Below are 19,974 nucleotides of genomic sequence, written 5' to 3' on the forward strand. Positions count from 1 at the left end.
GCTGGGAAGTCGTGTTCCAAAGCGATGACTACCAACTCTGCAGGCCCCTGCTCACCCTGCAGGCCATTTTCTGAGCGTTCTGCAGACAAGATAATCGTCATCTGACCTCACTCATTATTTTGGTCTGCATGTAGCACAACTCAGCTGCTTCTTTGCCCATTGGAAGGCACAGACATACGTAGGCTATTGGAAATGGGTTGTGTAGGTGACATCATCATTACTGTCCCTAAGGTGGGCAGCAGCAGTGCCCCAATCTCTTAGTAGCAAACCCTCCCAGCCCTTGCTCCCTGCCAGCCACCCTGGGGGCTGCGTTCCCAAACCACTCATCTCTGCTGCTGTAAGTGCACCCTGCATGCCTCAGTTGCCAGGCAGGGCCAGGGAAATGCTGATGATGCTGTTGGATGGGCACCAAGATCTGCTGCCAGCAGCCCCACAGCACAACCCAACTAAGTCCCCATTCAGTGGTCCAAATCTCACAGATATGCTTGACTGCAATCTAGGCACAAGTCCACATTGGTCTCTGCCGGTGCTCAAATGCATGTTTTTGGGCACCACCTGGGCCTCCATCACCCTTCATCATTCAATGGCTTTCCTTTGTGATGGTGATAGATTTGGGAAAATAAAAATTGCACGTTTACTCTCTCCACAAAAATCCATCTTCTGTGAACTGTGTACACTTTCTGAAACTTAGAGACACTTTTTGCTTGTTCTAGTTTGGATGAAGTACAAATTGGTGCCAGTCTTGATGTCAGGTTTGCTTTTCATACCAAGTGCTCATATTGCAGTAGGTTGTTTGCTTGCGCATTCCTGTACGACCTACTCTACAGGACCTGCTTTAGCAGGGAGTTGGGCTAGATGAACTCCAAATCTCTTTCAACCTCTATGATTCTGTGATTCTGTGTGTGTGAGTGACTAGATAACTTTTTGGAAGTACTTGCAGAAGATGAGATAGTAGCAGGTGGAAGCATAGAATCATTCAGTAGCAGAAGCACACAGCGTAACAATTCAAAGCAGGAATAGGGCATACATTTTAATATTGAAGATTACTTTCTCTTGGAAGTATCGGTAAGGAGTATCCTCTTGCATCTACTTCCTCACGCTGGTACAATGACTAGACGCATATCTAAAGCAGTTACTTCTTGTGGCTCATTGTGGATTCAAATCAGGAATTCATAGGTGCAGGGTTTTCTGGCATGAATTGCATAGAAGCAAGTAAAACGGCTTGCCTACAACCTTCCAGTCCATGTCTCTTCATCAGAGGATTGCTGCAGTCTGTGATGAACAAGATGTGATTAGCTAAAATAAAATATTTATCAAGCCAGACCCTCGGGTTGTGCATTTTTAAGTAGGGCAATTTATTTTACTATTCCGGGATTGCTCCTTGGTTGCTTGTAATTATGACTTGGTTTTACTCGAGACAAATGACTCCCTGAACTCTTTCTTGTTGAAGATACAGAATAATTCCTGTAGTTCAAGCTATGTCATCGTGAGAATTTGATGAATGTTTTAAAGTTGATATCTTCATCTATTGTCTTTTCTGTGGTTTCACAGAGCCAAATGCAGGACAGATCCAAGAGGGAATTGGAGAAGCTGTGAACAATATCGTGAAACATTTCCACAAGCCAGAGAAAGAGGTACTTAACATTACCTGTCTGTTGTCTACAGCAGGTTGTCAATATAGTTATAAACAGAAATTGACTGGTAGAGATTGTTAACCTTTAGATTTTAAGCCCGTTGGCATATGAACAGGACAAGGTGTTCTCACAGACTCTCCCTTTCCCACAGAGAGGGAGCCTTACCATTCTGTTGTGTGGGGAGAATGGCTTGGTTGCAGCACTGGAGCAGGTCTTCCACCATGGATTCAAATCAGCTCGCATTTTTCATAAGAATGTCTTCATCTGGGATTTCATAGGTAAGCTGGTGTGTGATTTGGAGGTAGAAGGAGATGAAAGATTAGGGCAAAATGACTACTTATATACAGTCGTGGGATTCTGCTCAGCGAGGGTGCCGTTGGTTCCTGCCTAGCAAAATCCAGATTGTTTGAAGGGAATGAGAAATGGAGTGGAAGATGAGAAGTACAGAACTTTACATAAAGAGTAAGTGTGAATCTGCAGAAATGTAAGAGCATTTTAGGTTCTAGTCACATATTCATAGATGAATGTTCAAACAACTGTTTCCCTGCCCAGGAAAGGAAGCGGACTGGAGGTTGGAGTAGAACAGCAGTTGATATTGGAAGAAGAGTTGGGAAAGCTCAGGGAGTGAAAAATGTAGATTTCTAGCTGTTTGAGAGCTGTCCTAACCACTGTACTGGTCTTCTGGTGATATCTATCTGTAGGCCTGTGTTACAGCAATTTAAGTCTTGCTTATTCCTTTAAAAAATGTTGACAGGTTGAGATTCTTAGCCTGAGGGTAAGCGCTTACTCAGAGAAAGTGAAAAATCAAAGCTGATGGTATCACAGTGAAACCATTGGTAGACACTGGTGCAGCTCCTTGATGTTACACGTGTCGTACGTCAGTGTATCTGCTGACCACAGCCACGTAGCAGAGGTGGAGATCACCACCGACGTGCTGTTTTCAAGGCAAGGAATCTATACATAAACTGTGCAATCGCTCTTGGCAGGTTGTTCAAGGGTTCCCATGGGTTAGGGTAGGGTAAGTCTTGGTTGTACTGAAGGACTTCTCACCGGGTTCTGGTTTTTCTCCCTACCACAGAGAAAGCTGTTGCCTATTTTGAGACCAGTGACCAGATTGGAGACAACGAGGAGGCCCTTTTGCTGCAGAGATCATCATGCAAAACCTTCTGCCATTATGTGAATGCCATCAATACAGCTCCAAGGAACATTGGAAAGGATGGCAAATTCCAAATTCTGGTTTGCCTGGGGACAAGGTACCTAACAGCTCTTCATTATGTGTGTCCTCTTGTGCTAGACATGTTACTGTTATTACCACCTCTATTTTTCCATTTTAAGAGATCTTGTACCTTCTATTACCAGTGCCTATTTTAGGCAGCTTTAATAGTTGACGAAAAAATCATGGCAGAGAAGCAGTAACAATACATAGCTACTGCCTAAACCTCTAAGAATGTTTTTAGCTTTTAAAGTACCTGCTCACTTGACAGTCATATGTATGAAATCTGTCTCGAAACTGTACTTGTGATGAAGTGCAGATTTTGGGAATGCAGAATTTCTTTACAAGACTTGGTGCATTTCCAAATCTTCGTTGAATCACTGCCTATGAAAATGGGGTGTCTATTATAATTCTGACAAACTATTCCAGATTTATCTTTCTTCCCACATAGGGTGCTTCCTGTTTTGTGCCTGTGGGGAGTAGAGAGACTCAGTTGTATGTTACTGGGGAGCTGGTATATCCAGAAAGAAGTACCTGGACTCTGAAAAACAGCTGAAAAAGCATCTGTTGTTTTTTTTCCCCAAGTTTTACTTACCCTGTCCCTGATTAGAAAATATTCCTGAATTCTTTCGTAGTCAGTTGTCCAGTTGTGCTTGTATCTTTCCACTTTCATTGCTACGTTACAGACAGTCACTTCTATTTTATTAACAAAATTGTGGGTTATGATTACGCAGGAAGCTTTTATGTGCAAACAGCGTGCACTGCCCTCAGACAGAGACTGAGAGTTATAGGCTCTGTTCTTGGAGTAGCATGTCAGTTTGAGATGTGTTCTGCATGGTGCTGAGGTCACTCCTTTCCTCCCTTGGCAGGGACCACTTGCTGCCCCAGTGGATCCCCTTACTGGCTGAATGCCCACTCATTACAAGGATGTACGAGGAGAACGCCCTGCTACGGGACCGCATGACTGTCAACTCCCTTATCCGAGTCCTACAGACATTGCAAGACTTCAACATCGTCCTAGAAGGATCGCTCATTAAAGGAGTGGATGTTTAGCATGGCTTTGCTGAGAACTTCATTATTCCTTTCCCAAGCAAGCAAATCACAGCTGGGAGACCTGTCGGGACTTGAACGCGACGGCAGCGCATCGCTGCAAGGCACCACTGCCGGCTCCCATGGGAGCGGGAAGCCCAGTTTGTGCTCCGTCGGGACTGTCCTCTAAGGCTGCAGAAAGCTAAGATGCAGTATTGTAGTTTATTTGAAACAGAAATTTAGTATAAAATAGAGTATTTTCATGTGTTTTGATGTGTGTAAATACGCTATCTTCTTTAAGAAATTATATTGCTCTAAGAAAGTTTTCTTAGACTGAATGTTCTTGTTCTGACTGTGAGTAGCTCAAACCCAGGGGAGGGGCTGGGGAGGGAGGGACTGCGGTGGGAAGGGATGCTGCTACTTGCTTGCAAGGAAGAAGCCAATCAACGTGTAAATACAGCGCAAACTCAGCAGGGCTTTTTTCAGGTATTGCAAATGAATACAGCAAATATCCTTATGTAGCCATTGTGATTGTCTCACTCTTGGAAATGTTAGTGTATGTTGTTTATCCTGCTGTACATGGTCTCCCTTTGTTTTTTGTTTGTTCAGAGACCCAGCCCTTTCAATGCACAGAAGTTGTGAATTGTCTTTTTTTTTTCTGTAAAGGTCTTCTGTGTCACTTCTGTTGATCTCCAGAAGAGGACACAGGAGCTGAAATGCTTAAACACTGGAGATGTGAGATGCTGAGCCTTGGAGCCTGAGACCTGTGGAAGTGGTTCTAGAGATGGGAAACGATGGCTTGTTGGCTTGCTCACTGTGTTCCTCATCTGTCTAGGTGTTCTGGTGGTTCCCCATTACCCCCAGCCAGCTTGTGTTGTGGATGGCTTTTTTTCTTCTCCCCTCCTATCTAGAGGAATTTGGCTCCTACCAAATTCTTGCTGTACTTAAGAGAATCATCGCTGCAAACACCAATGTTACTGTGATACTGAGCTGGTCTTGAACTGCTGACAGGTTACTAGTCTTCCTTTATCCCACAGGACGAGTGTTCCTAGAAGTACAGGACCTTTGATTATTTTGGTGGTTTTGTTTGTTTAATTATCCAGGAACAAAAAAAAAAAAAAAAAGGAATGAATGATGTGAAAGGAGAAAAAAATTGGTGTTTTGAGGATCTCCTACATTCTTTCCAGTTAATGTGTTAGTAATAGCGCGTGTTTGTATAGCTATGGTCTTGAAGAGGAACGGGGAGCAACTGAAGTCTGCTAAGCTAAAAATTTAGCAACAGATTGCATTAAAATTGTCAGATGCCATGCAGCAAATACAGAGTGTATTTTCCTTGTTTGAAGTTTGGGAGTTGTAAGGGTCTGAGGGCACCGTTAACTTCATCTAGTTCCAGTTGTGCAGGTTAGTTTAAACATAGGTGTTTGCCTTAACTTGTTTATTCCCTTTGATCTTAGCCATTTTGTCAGAGGATTTCCTGGATGTCTCACAGCTGGAGCCATCAGCTATGGATTGAGGAAGCCCTGAGTGGTACTGTAACTGCCTGGCACTTTACTCGCCTGCAGCATTAGGAGGGGCTTTGGAATGATGGGCAGCAACACATCTCAGCATGGTGCACACATGGTAGAGCAAGGGCAGCGTGCTAAGGAAAGGGAAAGAAGATGAGAAGTAGGGTTTGCTCTCTCACCTGCCTCTTGTCAAGCTGCTCTCCTTTCCTGTGATCCTTCTACTGTCCAGTTCTTAGAGCAGCACACATTTTGGTGTTGAAGGTTTGCATCACGTTCCTGGCCAGAAGGAAACTCTTCATGTGACTCCATTTCAATAGAAGGAAGAGTTTCACGTTACAGAATGGTTTTGGTTTTGGTTTTTAAGAAAGCAAAGTCAGGAAGTCATTGACTGTAACTGGAGTTCCAGCTTTTAATTACTGTTCCTTCCTCCTGTGCTTGTACTTTCTTAAACTGACTGAACTCATCGTGGACACTGTAGGCAGCACCGCTATGTCACCACTGTGGGTGGTGAGCAACTAATGTTAGGGCTGTGAGTGGTGGTGTGAGTTGGCAGCCAGAGCCCACGGCTCTGTGACGTTTCCGGGAGGGTGAAATTTGGGGTGTGAGGGTTTTCTGAGCGGCCAGACGTGTCTGCTTAAAGTCCACAGAAGATATGTGACAACCCTATAGCAGCAGTTGAAAATGTGTTCCTCTACCAGTAAATGATACGTTTAGCACCAAAAGCCGTGGGGCAGAATTACTTGGTAATCACTGCTTAGGCAGTGTTTTGATTTCTTATACAACTCAGGCATTTTATGTCTAATAACTGCTATATGTGACTTTTTCATGCGCAGCCCAGCCTAAGTGGCTTTCATTCAACTGAATTAACAACCTCTTTAGTCCTTGGATTTCTTTGCAGCAGCATCTGCTGGATACTTCTCAAAAGTACGCTGCATGGATCTCAGATCAGTATTTATTTATGACTTAAGCAGTCATGACATTCACCTAACATGACGTGGGTTAAGTGCAAGCAGGATAAAGTAGAAACACAGGCACCTCTAAAGGTCAGGAATGGGTGAATGTACACTCCAAAAAGGGCAGTAAGATGAAGTATTTCTTAAGTTAAAATGAGTCAAAACCTGAGACATTTGAAAATTCAAAACAGGGACTTCCCCCATTTCAAACTACATTGAGGAACCTTTAGCACTTATCTTGAACGCAGTTTCACATCTTCTTTTTTAGCGAGCGTTGACTTGTTTTATGTCAGGTTTCACATCAGATTAACAGTATGATAAAAATGATGTCTGTCTAATAGTTCTCTGTAGGCAATAAAGCACCCTAAGGTCTGCCGAGGGGTGCGGCAGTGTCCCTGCTTCCCAGGAGATGGGATGTTTGACAACCTTGGGAGTACGACTCTTTGTAGGGAATTTTTGTTCTTTCATGTATGACTTATTTTCGTAGACTACCTTTGTTTGTTGGAAACTGTGAGGTTTTCTCTGTGAGGCTTACAGAAATGGTTCTGCCCGCTAGAGCGAGAAACCTACCAGGGTCCTTCTAAGCTAACGCAGTTCTTACTTCAGTGTTAAAGCACCTTCATTGGTTGAGAAAGGGAATCTGGGAAAAGACCAAAGCTCTGTGGTATCTGCTTCTAAAAAACATTTCCTACCCAATACCTGTTTGCAGATGTCTGAGTTTGCATAGTCCTGTTATCCTAACATCCGGCATGAAGACTGGGAAGAGTCAGAGAATCCGATGCCTCACTGTGTACAAAACCTGTATTTATAATTCTCTGAAGCGAATGCGATTCTACTGTTTAGTGACAAATCTGCTCATGTTTATTCTGAGTTGGCATGTGTAATTAGGAATCGTTGTTCAAAGCTGTCTTTTTAGAATAGTTGTGCAAAGGCATATTTGAGAAAATTCCTTCTTTCAATCAAATGAAGGTGCGCATCTTACGGGGAAATATCGTGTGTTACACTTGAAATGTACAGATGTGCCCTGTATGGCTTCAAATGACCCTTTGGTGTCTCCATTAAGTATATTTTGTCTTTACATTATTACTAACTGAATAAGAACTGGATTATTTTCAAGACAACATTAGTAAAAGTATTGTTCTATCAAGCACTTTAACATACATATCACAAACTGACATGGGTTTTTCAGGTTTTGAAGTACATTGAAATATGGCTTTTCATGCTATGTCCTTTACAAATAAAACTGTGAGAATAATGGTTGGTGTCGCTTTCTCCTTGCAGAAGAGCTGAGAGTCGAGTTGCAAGCTGGAGAGCTGATCTGAGCCTTTCCCCTGCGCCTGGGTTGCTCTGATACTCAAACATAGGGCCAAAGAGCTGGAATGCAATTCCTGCCCTCCGTTCTGTCTGTGTTAGCACACACCGTGATGAGAGAGGTTGATAGAGAAGATACAGGTGGGTGCTGGCAACAAGGAAGCTGCAACAGATTGATAATGAAATGCCCTGCTTAGTAGGTGAAGGCTTTCCCAAGTTGGACCGGGTTTTCAGAAATGCCCCTGCCCTGTGCTTCCCAGCTCCTGATCTGCTGGGTGGCAGCCCTGCCCATGGCAGGGAGGTTTGTACTGACTGATTGTTAAGGTCCCCTCCAACCTAAGTCATTCTATGATCCTATGGTTATGGTTTTATGAGGTTAACTCTTGGTTTAGAAAATGCAGACAGTCTCAGGAGGGGACTGCAGATCTCACTGCATGTATGTAGACATCCTCAAATACATCATTTGAGGATACCACTGTTTATCAGCAGTGTAGCACCAAAAATACAGGATCCCATATAGGTGTGTAAGATCCACAGAGCTGCTTGTTGTCAAATGTCAGTAGGAATGATCATACTTAACACACTTCCTTACTGAGTGCTTTAGGCTGACGTGTGTAAATCAGAGATAGAAGGGTCTGGCTTCCTAAAGACTGTAAATATTTGATGTACAGCAGGAGTGAATGTGTCCTGATGAGGAAATGCAAATAACTTCCTCCCCACTGCACTGCCAGTGGTACAATCTGGGAACACTGCGGTGTTTTCTGCAAAGGGAAAGTAGAATAAAACTGTCTGAGAGAACACACATGGGTAAGAGTCAGCACAGCTCACTGATCTGATCTGTTCTTTGTCGGCGTTTCAGCTAGGCTTCTTGGAACAAACTGTGCTCAAGTTAAGAACAAAGTCACTTCCCTCCCTGTCACCCCATCAGCTCAAAGACTGAACTCCCGTCACTGCCATCAGGGAGAACTTCATTGCTGACATTCATGTTTTTTCTCCTGCTCTTCCATCAGACGTATCATTACAAACTGGTTTGAGTTCCACACAGGATGTGAAGGAAATGGGAAATTTTTCTGTATGCCTTTCTCTACAGTGGTTTATTAAGGTAAACTCTGCCTAAACCACTGTGAAGCTCATCTGTCACTGGAAAGGTACCGTTCTGCAGGAAGGGCTGACACTGTAATGGGCCCATCGGTATTCTCCACAGACCTTGCAGAGCTCTTCTGAAAGAACTTTGTCAGATGTGACCAAACAAATTATTTTCTCATGTGACCAAACTCATCTTTCTCAAAGTGAAGCAGAGGGAACAAACCCACCCCCCAGTGCTTACCCGCTGCATAGTTTTCAAGAAACATTGCTGTAAAGGCTCTTGTTGCTGTGTAATTGAGTGACAACCTTCTTATCATTGATTCAGTGGGATCCATAAATCTAAAATTGTGGTTTATGTCCGAGAGATCCACATATATTAGAGTAGATGGTGTAAGTAATCAAATAATCCCTAAGATGCTGTTTTTCCTGCTTGTGGTGGCTGTCCAAGTCGTGGACAAGTCTACTTGACTTGTATGAGGAGCAGAAGTAGCCAAGCCCCACAGTTGGGCTACATGCTGCACAAGTGAGTGTGGTGAGGAAGTGAGTTCTGTTTACAAAGAGCAATTGACAGAACTGTGCAGCAGGTTTAGTGCCTGACGAGCTCTAACGCTTACCATGGGGTTTCTTTTATCCCAGCAAGAGACAGGCATGGAGAATGCAAGGGGCACCCCAAGGATGCTTCTAGAATCTTTATATTGTTGGGCTTTCAACAAGAGGTTTCCACAGGGGCCGTCATTAGCTCAGGGAAGCCATTTTCCTTGCATTGCCTATGCAGCCAGAGGAAAGAGATGAGTTCCTCCAGTTGGCCCTGTGAAGGGAAACCTCACTTGGCTGCTTCTAATTAAGCCTGGAGAAGTCCAGCAGAGGCAGCTTGCAGAGGTTAAGCTAACATTAATCTTTATGAGTATCCCCTCCAGCACTGTCCTCCCATACTGAGTTCACTTCTTCAAAGGGATCCAAGTGACATATTAGCATGTTCTTTACACATCAAAAAATAAGAGCTTAAGGACAGTGAAATGTAAGGGGGACGGACTGAGGTTTTTGGTCTGATGGTGGTTTTTTGTTTTGCCTTTTTGTTTGGTTTGGTTTTCTCTATGATATATTAATAATTTAGCCATGAAGATAAATTCCATATTTGCCTCAGAAAGGCACAGGATAGAGGCCAGAAAAATGTGGGTTTAGTTTCTAGGTCTCTTTGTCTTCTACCGAGACCTTTAATCGGAGCGCTATGGTGTGTCCCATTCTGCAGGCAGGGAGCTGCAGTAGAGTGCTGGGTCTTCTCTTTGGCCTGCCTTTGCCTTGCCAAGAGAAGCAGCTGTTCAGCCCTCGGGTTGAACTGGTGTGTGACTGGGAGCAGCTTCTCTGTGCTGTTGTGACAGAAGTACCCTGGGGTTCTCATCTGTGGTTAAGTCCGGATTAAAGGCGTTTATAAAACCTGTGGATCTTTGGCATGTGGACATGCGCTGGTCTACCAAAATGGAGGAATGAATAACAGATGGTTGCAAGAGCAAGTCCGCCTGGCTTTCCATCCTGAGTCCAAATCTCTCCCAGAAGGCACTCATTCTACCCCAGGAGCAGGGTCTACTGGGACAAGACGAGCTGTCCAGGCCAAGAAGCAGCAGTTATGCTTGGGTGGATGTGATGGGGATGCCTTCAAGCTTAAGCTTCTTGTGCTCTGGTTCAAAGAGAGAGTCACCTGAGAACACTATGGGACACCATGCTCCTGTACTTCAGAGAGCTGAGATCTCTTGCATCGACTCCTTAGTCTGTTTCTCCTGATCAATGCTCTCACCTGAACTATGTTTACCTACTCACACCCATGCGGCTTTTCGACTGTCATTACCCAATGAGATAAATAGGATGTGCTTAAATCAGACCACATAGGCTGAACCCACCAGCTTGAAATTGTGTCACTACTGGCTTCTCTGAGATCTAAACCTCTTGCAGATGGTCTGTGGTTCCTGACTGTATAAATAGCAGGAAGCTGGCTGAAAGTGGCTGTGGTGCACAGGACATTTTTCCTCCCCTATGTAAAAATGACTTTTAGCAAAACTGGGAACTAAAGTAAAACACCACCCACGGGCTCTACCAGCTTTCATCTTCTGAAAGATTTCCATTCCTGGTCACAGGAACACAGAAGAACTAGGAAAAACCTGCGGACCATAGAAGCTATTGCATTCGTCCTATGAGCAGACTTTGTTACAAGAGAATTTCAGACGTCAGCATGAATTTGTGCTCGGCAGGGGCAGTGTGGGTAGCTGTGATGAGTTCCAGGCTTCGTCATTTGTGTCAGCACAGTGCTGAGAAATAAGGAACGATCAGTACGGAGGAGCTGTGAACTCTCAAGTCTTTGATTGAAACGTGTGTCGTAGGAGGAGCGAATACAAAGGTGATCCACCGTGGCTGTTGAACCTTGGCCTTGCTGAAGTCAGTGGCAGTTCCTAATAGTGATGAGCTTAGGAAGGCACACCTGAGCACTGCTGTCTGCTGGCCTGTTCGTTTGTGCCCTCAGGAGGAGCACCTCTCTTCGGGGAAAGTAGCAAAGTGTCTGTTGCTGCTGCTTCCAGGACACGATGTATAGTGAGCCAGTCCCACTCTCATGCGTAGAGGTTTGTGTCTAGATGAGCTTGGCATTTTGAGTACAGCGTGCTCGTCTCTGTGGAGGGCCAGGCTCACTCCAATGAAGGTATTCAGAAGCCCTGTGTTCATCTCTTTGGTAGCCATAGACCATCAGAGCAGTGAAAAGATGCTGTGTCTGACAGGTGAGAGATTGGCAGTGATGAAGACTTCTGCCATATTAACTCTAGACAGAGTTGTGAACAGCATGTTTGGCCTTAGCACTAACTGAAGGAAACCCTGGGTAGAGCCCATCCAGCTCAGCAGCACAGAGCATTCTTCTGAGCAAATCCAAGACCCTGTTTCCTTTTAGATCAGGACAAAACAGTGCAAAGCAGTGCAAGGAACAGTGCCCATTTTCCTCCCAAGAGCTCACCTTGGGCCGTAGGTACCAGAAGCACTTCTCCAGCTGGAGCTTGCATGCCTCAGTTTCTTACCTGTGCTTGGCCTGCAGCTGAAGGAAGCTCTCCTGTGATGTTGTAACAGGACCAGCTTCTGCATGTTTTTAGAGTGTTGGAATGTTTTCATCCAGAACTGATGCAGGGTGGCTTGCAAGTTGTCCCAAGCATTTCAAGCCTGATGCCTTGTCCCACTCCACCACCATAGCTGGCCTTGTTCCTGAGGAAGCCCCAGGCTGAGCCACTGAGTGAGGCTTCTCCTCAAAGAGCTTCCTGGGATGCCCTCATCCCCTTGGACTTCCCTCCCTTCAACTTTCATAAGCAGGGGCATTCTGAGTGAGTGACTGCTGTGCTGAGCATTAGGGCTGTGAAGAGAAGAAAGCTGAGTTTTACATCAAGATGGGGGAGGAAAGAGCCTGCTGCTCATTGAATTAGATCTCAGCAGGCAATGTCACCATGCAGGAACCTCCCCAACTCCCCGTTGTCCCCCAGAGTACTGCCTGGGGCACGAGGGCTCACACTGCCTTCACTCCTCCCAGGGCTAGTGGAGACTTTCTGCCTCTGGTTCAGGCAGTGAATGAGGTATGGAAAAACTGTTGAGGACTCCATGGACAACACACACTGTAACATCTTTATCCATCTCCCCATCCTCTCTTTCACGAAATGATTGCCTCCAAGGGACTGTGCTATTTTTCTTCTTGTTTTTAGCTATGTTGGCATAGGAGCCACGGGAAAGGAGCTGGGAGGTGATGGTTGCAGCTCTGTTCGTGTCTGTGTAATCACTCATGGCTCTCTTACTCAGCTAATTAAAACCAAACCCCCTCTGGCTACCCTGAAAATATGTAAATAACGTATTCAAATATTGTTCTGTGGATGACTTACGGAAAGTCTGTTACAAAACAGGGTTTTTCTTGTGGAGAATTGGATGACTGCAAATCAAGTGACTGCCATGCTTTCTTCATGAAAGCACTAAGCTAAGGACAAACAGAAGTGTGTGCAATTAAAAATGCATGAAATGCACAAAGAGAAACAGCTGGCAGGGAAAAGGGCTGTCTGAACACCTTCCTACTGTCCTTTGCCTGGCTCTGGAGCTAGCACCAGCGCATGGCTGTGGTATGTGCAGTGAGACAAGGGTTTTCCAAGGGCAGTGTGTTCTTAGCACGAGTTGCAAGGAAGTAGAAAGGCAAAGCATGTTGAAGCAAGGGAAAAAACGTTTTGATGAGGCTGAAAAGAATTTGTTCTTGCATCCATACCTGCAGCAGTGCTGGCTGATCACAGCAGCTCCCCAAAGAAGGAATCATAGAATCATTTGAGTTGGAAGAGACCTTTAGAGGTCACCCAGTCCAACTGCTGTGCAATGAACAGGGACACCCACAGGTAGAGCAGGTTGCTCAGGGCCCTGTCCAGCCTCACATTGGGTGTCTGTAGGGATGGGGCATCCACCACCTCTCTGGGCAGCCTGTGCCAGTGCCTCGGCACCTTTATCCAAAGGGAATCCTAACAGAGATGAGGAGAGGTAGCAAAATAAGTGGGAGGACCAAATGGTTATCAAAGATGTAAAATAAATTTAAGAAAATGTTTGACATGTGGGAAGCCAGTGTGGGCTCAGAGATCAAGAAAGAGGAGAGCTGAGGAAGACAGGGCCCACAGGGAAGCACGCAGGCTCAGCGAGCAGCAGCTGCAGGGCTGTGAACAAAACAGCAACTGGAGCATGAAGAATTTGCCTCCTCTTCCTCGGCTGCCACGCCACAGGCCTGGTGTGCACAGGGGCCCACCTCGTTGCCCTCAGGCAGCCAGCAGCCTTCTGTGGAGACTTCAGATGGAGACAGAGTGAAGGATTGAGGGAACGCAGAGCCATAACCCCATCAAGGGGTGACAGCCTCAAGTGAGCTGTGATGGCATCCCCCTGCCCACAGGAGCTGGAGGTCTGCAGGCCCGTGCCGACCACCTCCGGCACCACAAGCACCACCTCTGTGCCGATGGAGGTGCTGTGGGGTCAGAGGTCTCTCTGAGGGGAAGAGAACCAGGGTGAGGATGTACCTTTACATTTCTTTCCTAATGCATGAGCAGCACTGCAGCGTGCACCTTTGAAATGCTAAGATAGCAATGAATCTGAAAGCTTGCCCAGGTGGCAAGTGACTAAGCAGGGGTCTCCTGTGCTTTGGCTGTTTGGGAGTCTGGGTGTACAACACCCTCAGAGACCAGACATGAGCTCAGCCCACAGCAGACAGACGTGCAGGCTTTGCCAGAAAGGTTATTCTGCCCCGCAAGGCCAGAGCCACATGTGCCACTTTACATTTGAAACAGCTTATCCCACACCAGAGCCAGCATCACTTCACAGCTGAACTGACCTGAGGGCACAGGAAGAAGAGCAGTTAAAGGTGAGAGCAAGTGTTTTACTACTTATTTTCTTTGAGTCATCGTGTCGTGTGACCTCAGTTTCAGTTTCTAATTCTAAAGTATCAGAAACACAGGCACGAACACCACTGCCATCTCACGAGCAGAACAGAACCACAAGTATTATTGTACTCTCTGTCAAATCAAGAATCACAGCTTCTGTCTTGTTCTAGTGTTGGGAGGTGATTCTGTGTTTAGTGAAAAACACTGGCCTGAGATGTTGCTTTCTGGTCTCAATCCTGCCCTGTTCAATGCTCACAATGTGCGCTACAACCAACAAGAGGCCCCACAGGGCAAGCTGCTCACGGGGATGCAAGCTGTGCAAACCAGAAGTAATGCCAGGTCACAGCTGCCAGCTGGTTTTCTCTCACTTTCTCTCTTTATCACTCACTTTCTCTTATATCCTGGGCATCCTGTATTGGTGAATAATTTGGGATGTCAGAGCTGGCAAGTTTTGTGCCCTTCTTACTAAGTTACATCTGATACAATCTAAACCAGGTATTTTTCAGCAAGTCATAGCATTGCTCCTTAGCAGAGAATATCTGGGGCTTGCTTAGCTTGCTCTCAGCAGAACCCACCTACACAGATACAGGTAATGCATTCTTCCTTCTACAAAGGCTAATCCCTACTGGTTTGAGCCACCCTAGGCATGTGGTCATGCTGGTCAGATTCATCTCACAACCCCAGAGCAAAAGGAGGTCTCTGTGTCAGCTTCCTGATAAGAGGCCAGGTGTTGTTGCTGGACACAACAGAGGAGATCACTTTCCTGGGGTGAGAGGTTCTCTACTCTACTGTGCCGTGATCCTACAGTTATGCATGGTCCTAAAGCTCTTTCAGTCCCCATGTAGAGCGGATGCTGTAACTCGCTTGAAGAATGCTTTGGAAGGTAAGTGTTTCATTAACTGTTCTTTTGTTTGGTTGGTTGGGTTTTTTTAATGGTACTTACACTACACAGTTTGTTAGAGTATGATTTTTAGTTTTCCATGACTGGTGTTACCACAGGCTGAATGTACCTGTTGGGTGTGGGGACTGTGCTTTCTTCAGTGAATGTAAGGTCTTGGAAACACATGGAGCTGGAAGCAATGGTAGTGGTAGATTATGTAAGCCTTGCAGGGAGGTGTACTGTTGCAGAACAGATAGTCAAAAGGTTGTGGGGACCCTGCTGAGCCCTGAGATGGGGTGGGTGTAAAACCAGCACAAAACAACCCCAACTTTAAGGCAAAGAGTGGCAAGAGCACGGTGCAGGGGCTTAGGAGGGGACCCTCGTGGCACAGGAGTCACAAAGCAGTGCAGTGTTTACCAGAGGCTGCTGCTAAGCACAGGGGAAGCTATGCAGAAAAGCGGGCTATGACGCTGAGCTACTTCAGAGTCTGTCCCCAAGACAGAGTCTCTGGTATGCAGTGCTGACATATCACACCCACCCCCTCATCTGTTTTGGGATAGACAGAGAGGTGACACTGCTTTCAACTGGACTTCGGGATTTAGTGGTTGTTATTTGTCCCCCAGCCTCCCAGCACAGCCCCAAACGTTGTTTTCAGAGCCCCAGCTGGCATCTACGTGCTGACTGACAGTAAGGAGCATGCTGGGAGCCCATTGGCCACAGCTTATAAAAGGAGCTTTAAAGGGCTGCTGCTGCGCTAAAGAATGGCACATACAAACCCCCCTCTGTTTTGTAGACCTCCTACGAATGGATACTTTACACAAGATGTGTTTCAGAGGAGGTTAGGCTTGACCCAGCCACTCAGGTGAGAAACATTTGCACACTCTGCACACGCAGCTGGAAACGCCTGGTCCTTTGCAGCACATGCATCTCTGCATTCTGGGCACCAACGCATCCTCACACCTGAGGGCTGCCCAGAACCAGGGCAGGTGCAGAGGAAGGAGTCTGGAACCTTGAGCTATTTTCCCTTTCGTTCAAGCCGTTAGCAAAAGGTCTAAGCGGGAGAGCTTTAACCCTTCCACCGTTTTGGTTTTGATTTCATGGATTGAATTAGATGATTTCCCAATAGCTGTTCAACTCTGAGTGCCAAGAAGGATCCAAAGTTATCCAAAGCCAGCCACTTATCCTACTTCCATCCTCCAGATAAAGAAAAGCAACCAGTAAGCGTTGCTTTTGTTTCTGAAGCCCTGTGTTAGCACTAGCTCAGCCACTGCTAAGGGTAGTTGTCTTGACAAGAAGAGTCACTTATCCAGCCAAGGACAGAGATTTATTTTGACAGCACACTGAAAATAGCATCTCCCAAGCCACAGTGCTAGCTGGTTTTAGAAAGGCCAGTTTTTGGAGTGTCTCTTACTGACCAGCTCACAATGCTGCACATAGCAATCACTTTGCTTACCTGTTTTCTGAAAAGTGCCTGTGCCTGAAGGGTGGTGCCAGGGCACCTCCTGCAGGTTGCTCTCTGCAGCTTCTCCAGAAGCCCCCAGGGCTCAAAAGAAGGGCAGGAACTCATTTGGGGTGCCATCACTCAAGTAATTCCATAGGCATTCACCCCGATTCCCCGTGGACCTGGGTGCCGCCTACGTCCCACAGGCTTCAGGGCACTGCTGCCTGGCTGGGACCCAAGATTGGCCTGGGGAGCTCAGTCCCAGAGCGATTATGTCCCTCTCCCATGGAACCTCATCAGTCTTAAACCTTCCCAGGTAAGCCCCATCACACCAGTCCAAACGAGAAAGAGAAAAGCTCAGGTGGTAGGCTTTGTACATTTTCTGGGGAGAAGTAGACAAGCTGCAGAACACCTCCTCTGTCCTCACAGGACCAGTACCCTAACATATCCTTCCCCTCCTGTGCCTACTTGTGCTGGTGCTACCCTACCTTCTTGGTGGTCTCTGCATCAAAGGGCCAGTGAAGACACAGGACTTTTCCCAATGGCCCTAAGATGTCTGTGAGATCACGCCGTGCCTATGCAGCACACTACCCATGCTGCACACAAGCTCTGATGTGCCCTGGAGGGAACAACTGGGTCCTTGTCTTCTTTGCATGCCATAATTTGCAATATGAACAGGGAGTCAGCCCTGCGGGAAGTCACTAAGGGTACATGTGTGTCCCGGTTTGTTTATTTAAGTCCTTCACCCCTCTATACGACTGGTCCCTGAACCATGAACAACCATTTTGACACTCAGCTTGCTTTTGAGGTTTTTGTGATAGACATCAAAGTTGCCTGAAGCTTGCCCATCCTGCTTCTGTCCTCCCCTTATCTACATAGGTTTGTGAGCGAACACTTTCTCTTGGGAAGTCTCTCACCTTTTCTTATCTTTCCATTTTCTGAACAGAATGCCTGTCCTGAGGAGCTGAGTGGCTCCTTCAGCCTTCCCACTTTCCCCACCTTCAGTGCTGCTTTCCCCCTGCCTGCCCTATTGCTCTATCTGCCCTTGGCGTGGATTTTTGAGTATGTCAGACGTCAAATTTGGTTGATTTGTTGCAGTCCAATTAGCTGATTCAATCCAATTAAGCTATCTGAAGTTATCTGTGTAATGTGGTGGCTTTGTTAGCCAACTTCATTCCCTCTCACCCTTGCGAAAACGTTTGCCTCCAGCTCCTCCCTCGAGATCTCAGTGGTAGATTTCCATTTGGTTCTTGGCTGCTTTTTCAAAGCTTGTGATTGGGGCTCCAGATTCACAGCTGCCCACAGCCCTTCTTCCTCACCAGGTGACTGTAAGTACTCTGCAGGTCTTTGGCAGCTTGGCAATAAGGTCAGTGTGATGCTAGCCCCTCATGAGACTAATCACTTGTATTGAGCTTAGTGAGGTTTGTATCGCTATCCTCTGCCTTGCTTTGGCAAGTGGAAAGCTCTGCCTACAGAGAAGTGTGTTTTCTCTACATTTTCTGTGGCTCCTCCAGGTTTCCTTTCCTAGGGTTGCTTGTGTGCTTCATTGGTCTCATTCTTCAGTTAGCTCCTCCTTGGTCTGGAAACAACCAATTCATTTTTTTCCTGAAAAATAATCTTGTGGACCTTTGTTCTGTCTGCTGGTTCTGGTAGTCAGAAAGAGATGTCAATGGGAACAGACCTGTAGGCTCAAGGGCTCCAGGAAGAGGATCATAGAATCACAGAATATCCCCGGTTGGAAAGGACTCACAAGGACTTCCAAGTCCAACCCCTGGCCCCACACAGCACCACCCAAAATCCAAACCCTGTGTCCGAGAACGTTGTCCAAACACTCCTTGAACTCCAGCAGCTTGAAACTCCACTTGAAACCAGGCCTACACAGCATTCTCCGCATCGGTTCACAGCTTTCGTTTCCCTAAAGCTTACTCCAAAATTGTCCATACGAAATTCAAAGCTTCTCCCCACACCGCTGGGAAAGACAGACCTCTTTTGGGTTTCCAGATATTTAGCCTCCAGTTTTTCAAGTGCCTCAAACGACAGCGTAAGAGGAGATGACTTTTTTGACAGGAAACAGCCTGGCAGGCAGAGGGCTGATCTTCTTAATGGTGTCTTCAAATCGCCTTAATATAAATCCTCGTAGAATAGTCTTACTGGCTTTAATAGGGATGAAAGCAATAGCACGGCAAAGAAATGAGAAGCGTCTTTTGAAGTGGCACTAAAGGTTTTTAGACAGTAATATAAAATGATCTTTTTTTTTTTTTTTTTTTTTTTTTTGGCTATAGAATTTGAGTAAACCCTGAAGAATTTAAGAGAATTATGTTCCTCTTAAGGAATTTGGCACGTCAATTAAAAACTCATCAGAAAGGCTATTATTCTCTGCTAAGCCCTGATGACTTTATTGCTTAGGCCGAGGTGCAAATGCTCTGCTTCGTCCCTAGGTGAGAGGCAGTCTAGGGGCCTGCTGTCATCGATTCTCACAACGTCAGTGCTGTACTGAGCACTTCACCCTGGTGGCACGAACAGAACCTCATACCTATCTTCGGCATCATCAAACTTCGCTGTCCCTGTTTATTTGTAGCCACCTGCCGTTTGGCCTAGATCATAACATAAATACTTCTCTTGCTTTATAAATATATTCGCTTTAAACTACCAGTTCTGCGAGAATTAATGCCTTCCAAAAAGGCATATGATGTTACTTGTATGGACAACAGGCGCACGTGGTGCTGATCTGTGGGTGATTGGTAGCTTCTGCTTAAGTGTTACTCCGTGGCAAAGCCTTGCTTAAAATTGTATGTCAAGCAACACTTTGATTCTCCTGAAGGAATTCCTGCTAATATTTCAAAAGCCTCTGGCCAGGTGTTTAAGCCAACAAAGCAAAATTTCAACTGACTTCAGTTGTAGTAAGTGAAATCTTAAAGTGGGAACAGCTGCCCGGGTTTGGATTTGACAGCTGCTCTTCACCTCGTGACAAGAAGCCTATTTGTGTTTGTTTATTCATTAATATTGAAGAACAACACAATAGGATCAGATGTCAGAGCTGACAAATGCCCTACTTTTCCTGTGCTAGCGCTTGTGTCTCAGCATTCATAACATATGGATGCTTTGTATTTAAAAATCCCTTGCGGTTAGCTTTATGATGACATCATTGACATGTTTTAGCTTCCCGGATGAAATAATGAAGATCTTATCAAGGAAAGGTACAAGTTTAACTGGAATGCAGCAGCCCCGATCGTTTTCCAGAGACCACGTGCACTCGTAAAGGTAAATGTTGTGGAGAGCTCTCCTGGATGAGAGCAAATCCTGTGGTCCGAAGCTCATATTCCAGGTCACCTGTGATCCCTATGAAATCCCATATTCCTCCTTTATCGAGGTGCTTCATTTTTCACAAGAGCAGGACAGCCAAGAGCCTTGTCAGGTGAGGCCTTACCTGCAGTGCTGGCACACTTGAGGAAAAAGAAAAAACAAACCAAAACAAAACCAGCATGCACTGTTTCAGATGGCTGCACCT

The 19,974-nt window shown here is 45.8% G+C and overlaps 1 protein-coding gene across 2 annotated transcripts in view; it reads left to right on the forward strand.

Annotated features, from left to right (window-relative positions):
• The window catches only part of DENND5B (DENN domain containing 5B), a 109,961-nt gene extending 102,372 nt beyond the window's left edge, over positions 1-7,589 (forward strand). For both annotated transcript variants that reach the window (XM_004937901.5, XM_001235264.7), the window contains 4 exons: positions 1,552-1,634; positions 1,786-1,912; positions 2,713-2,887; positions 3,717-7,589. In XM_004937901.5, the coding sequence (XP_004937958.1) occupies positions 1,552-1,634; positions 1,786-1,912; positions 2,713-2,887; positions 3,717-3,900 (569 nt within the window). In that variant the 3' untranslated portion in view covers positions 3,901-7,589. The remainder of the gene's footprint in view (positions 1-1,551; positions 1,635-1,785; positions 1,913-2,712; positions 2,888-3,716) is intronic.
• Positions 7,590-19,974: the final 12,385 nt, after the last annotated feature.

The sequence above is a fragment of the Gallus gallus genome, chromosome 1 (assembly GCF_016699485.2).
Source record: "Gallus gallus isolate bGalGal1 chromosome 1, bGalGal1.mat.broiler.GRCg7b, whole genome shotgun sequence".
NCBI lineage: Eukaryota > Metazoa > Chordata > Aves > Galliformes > Phasianidae > Gallus > Gallus gallus.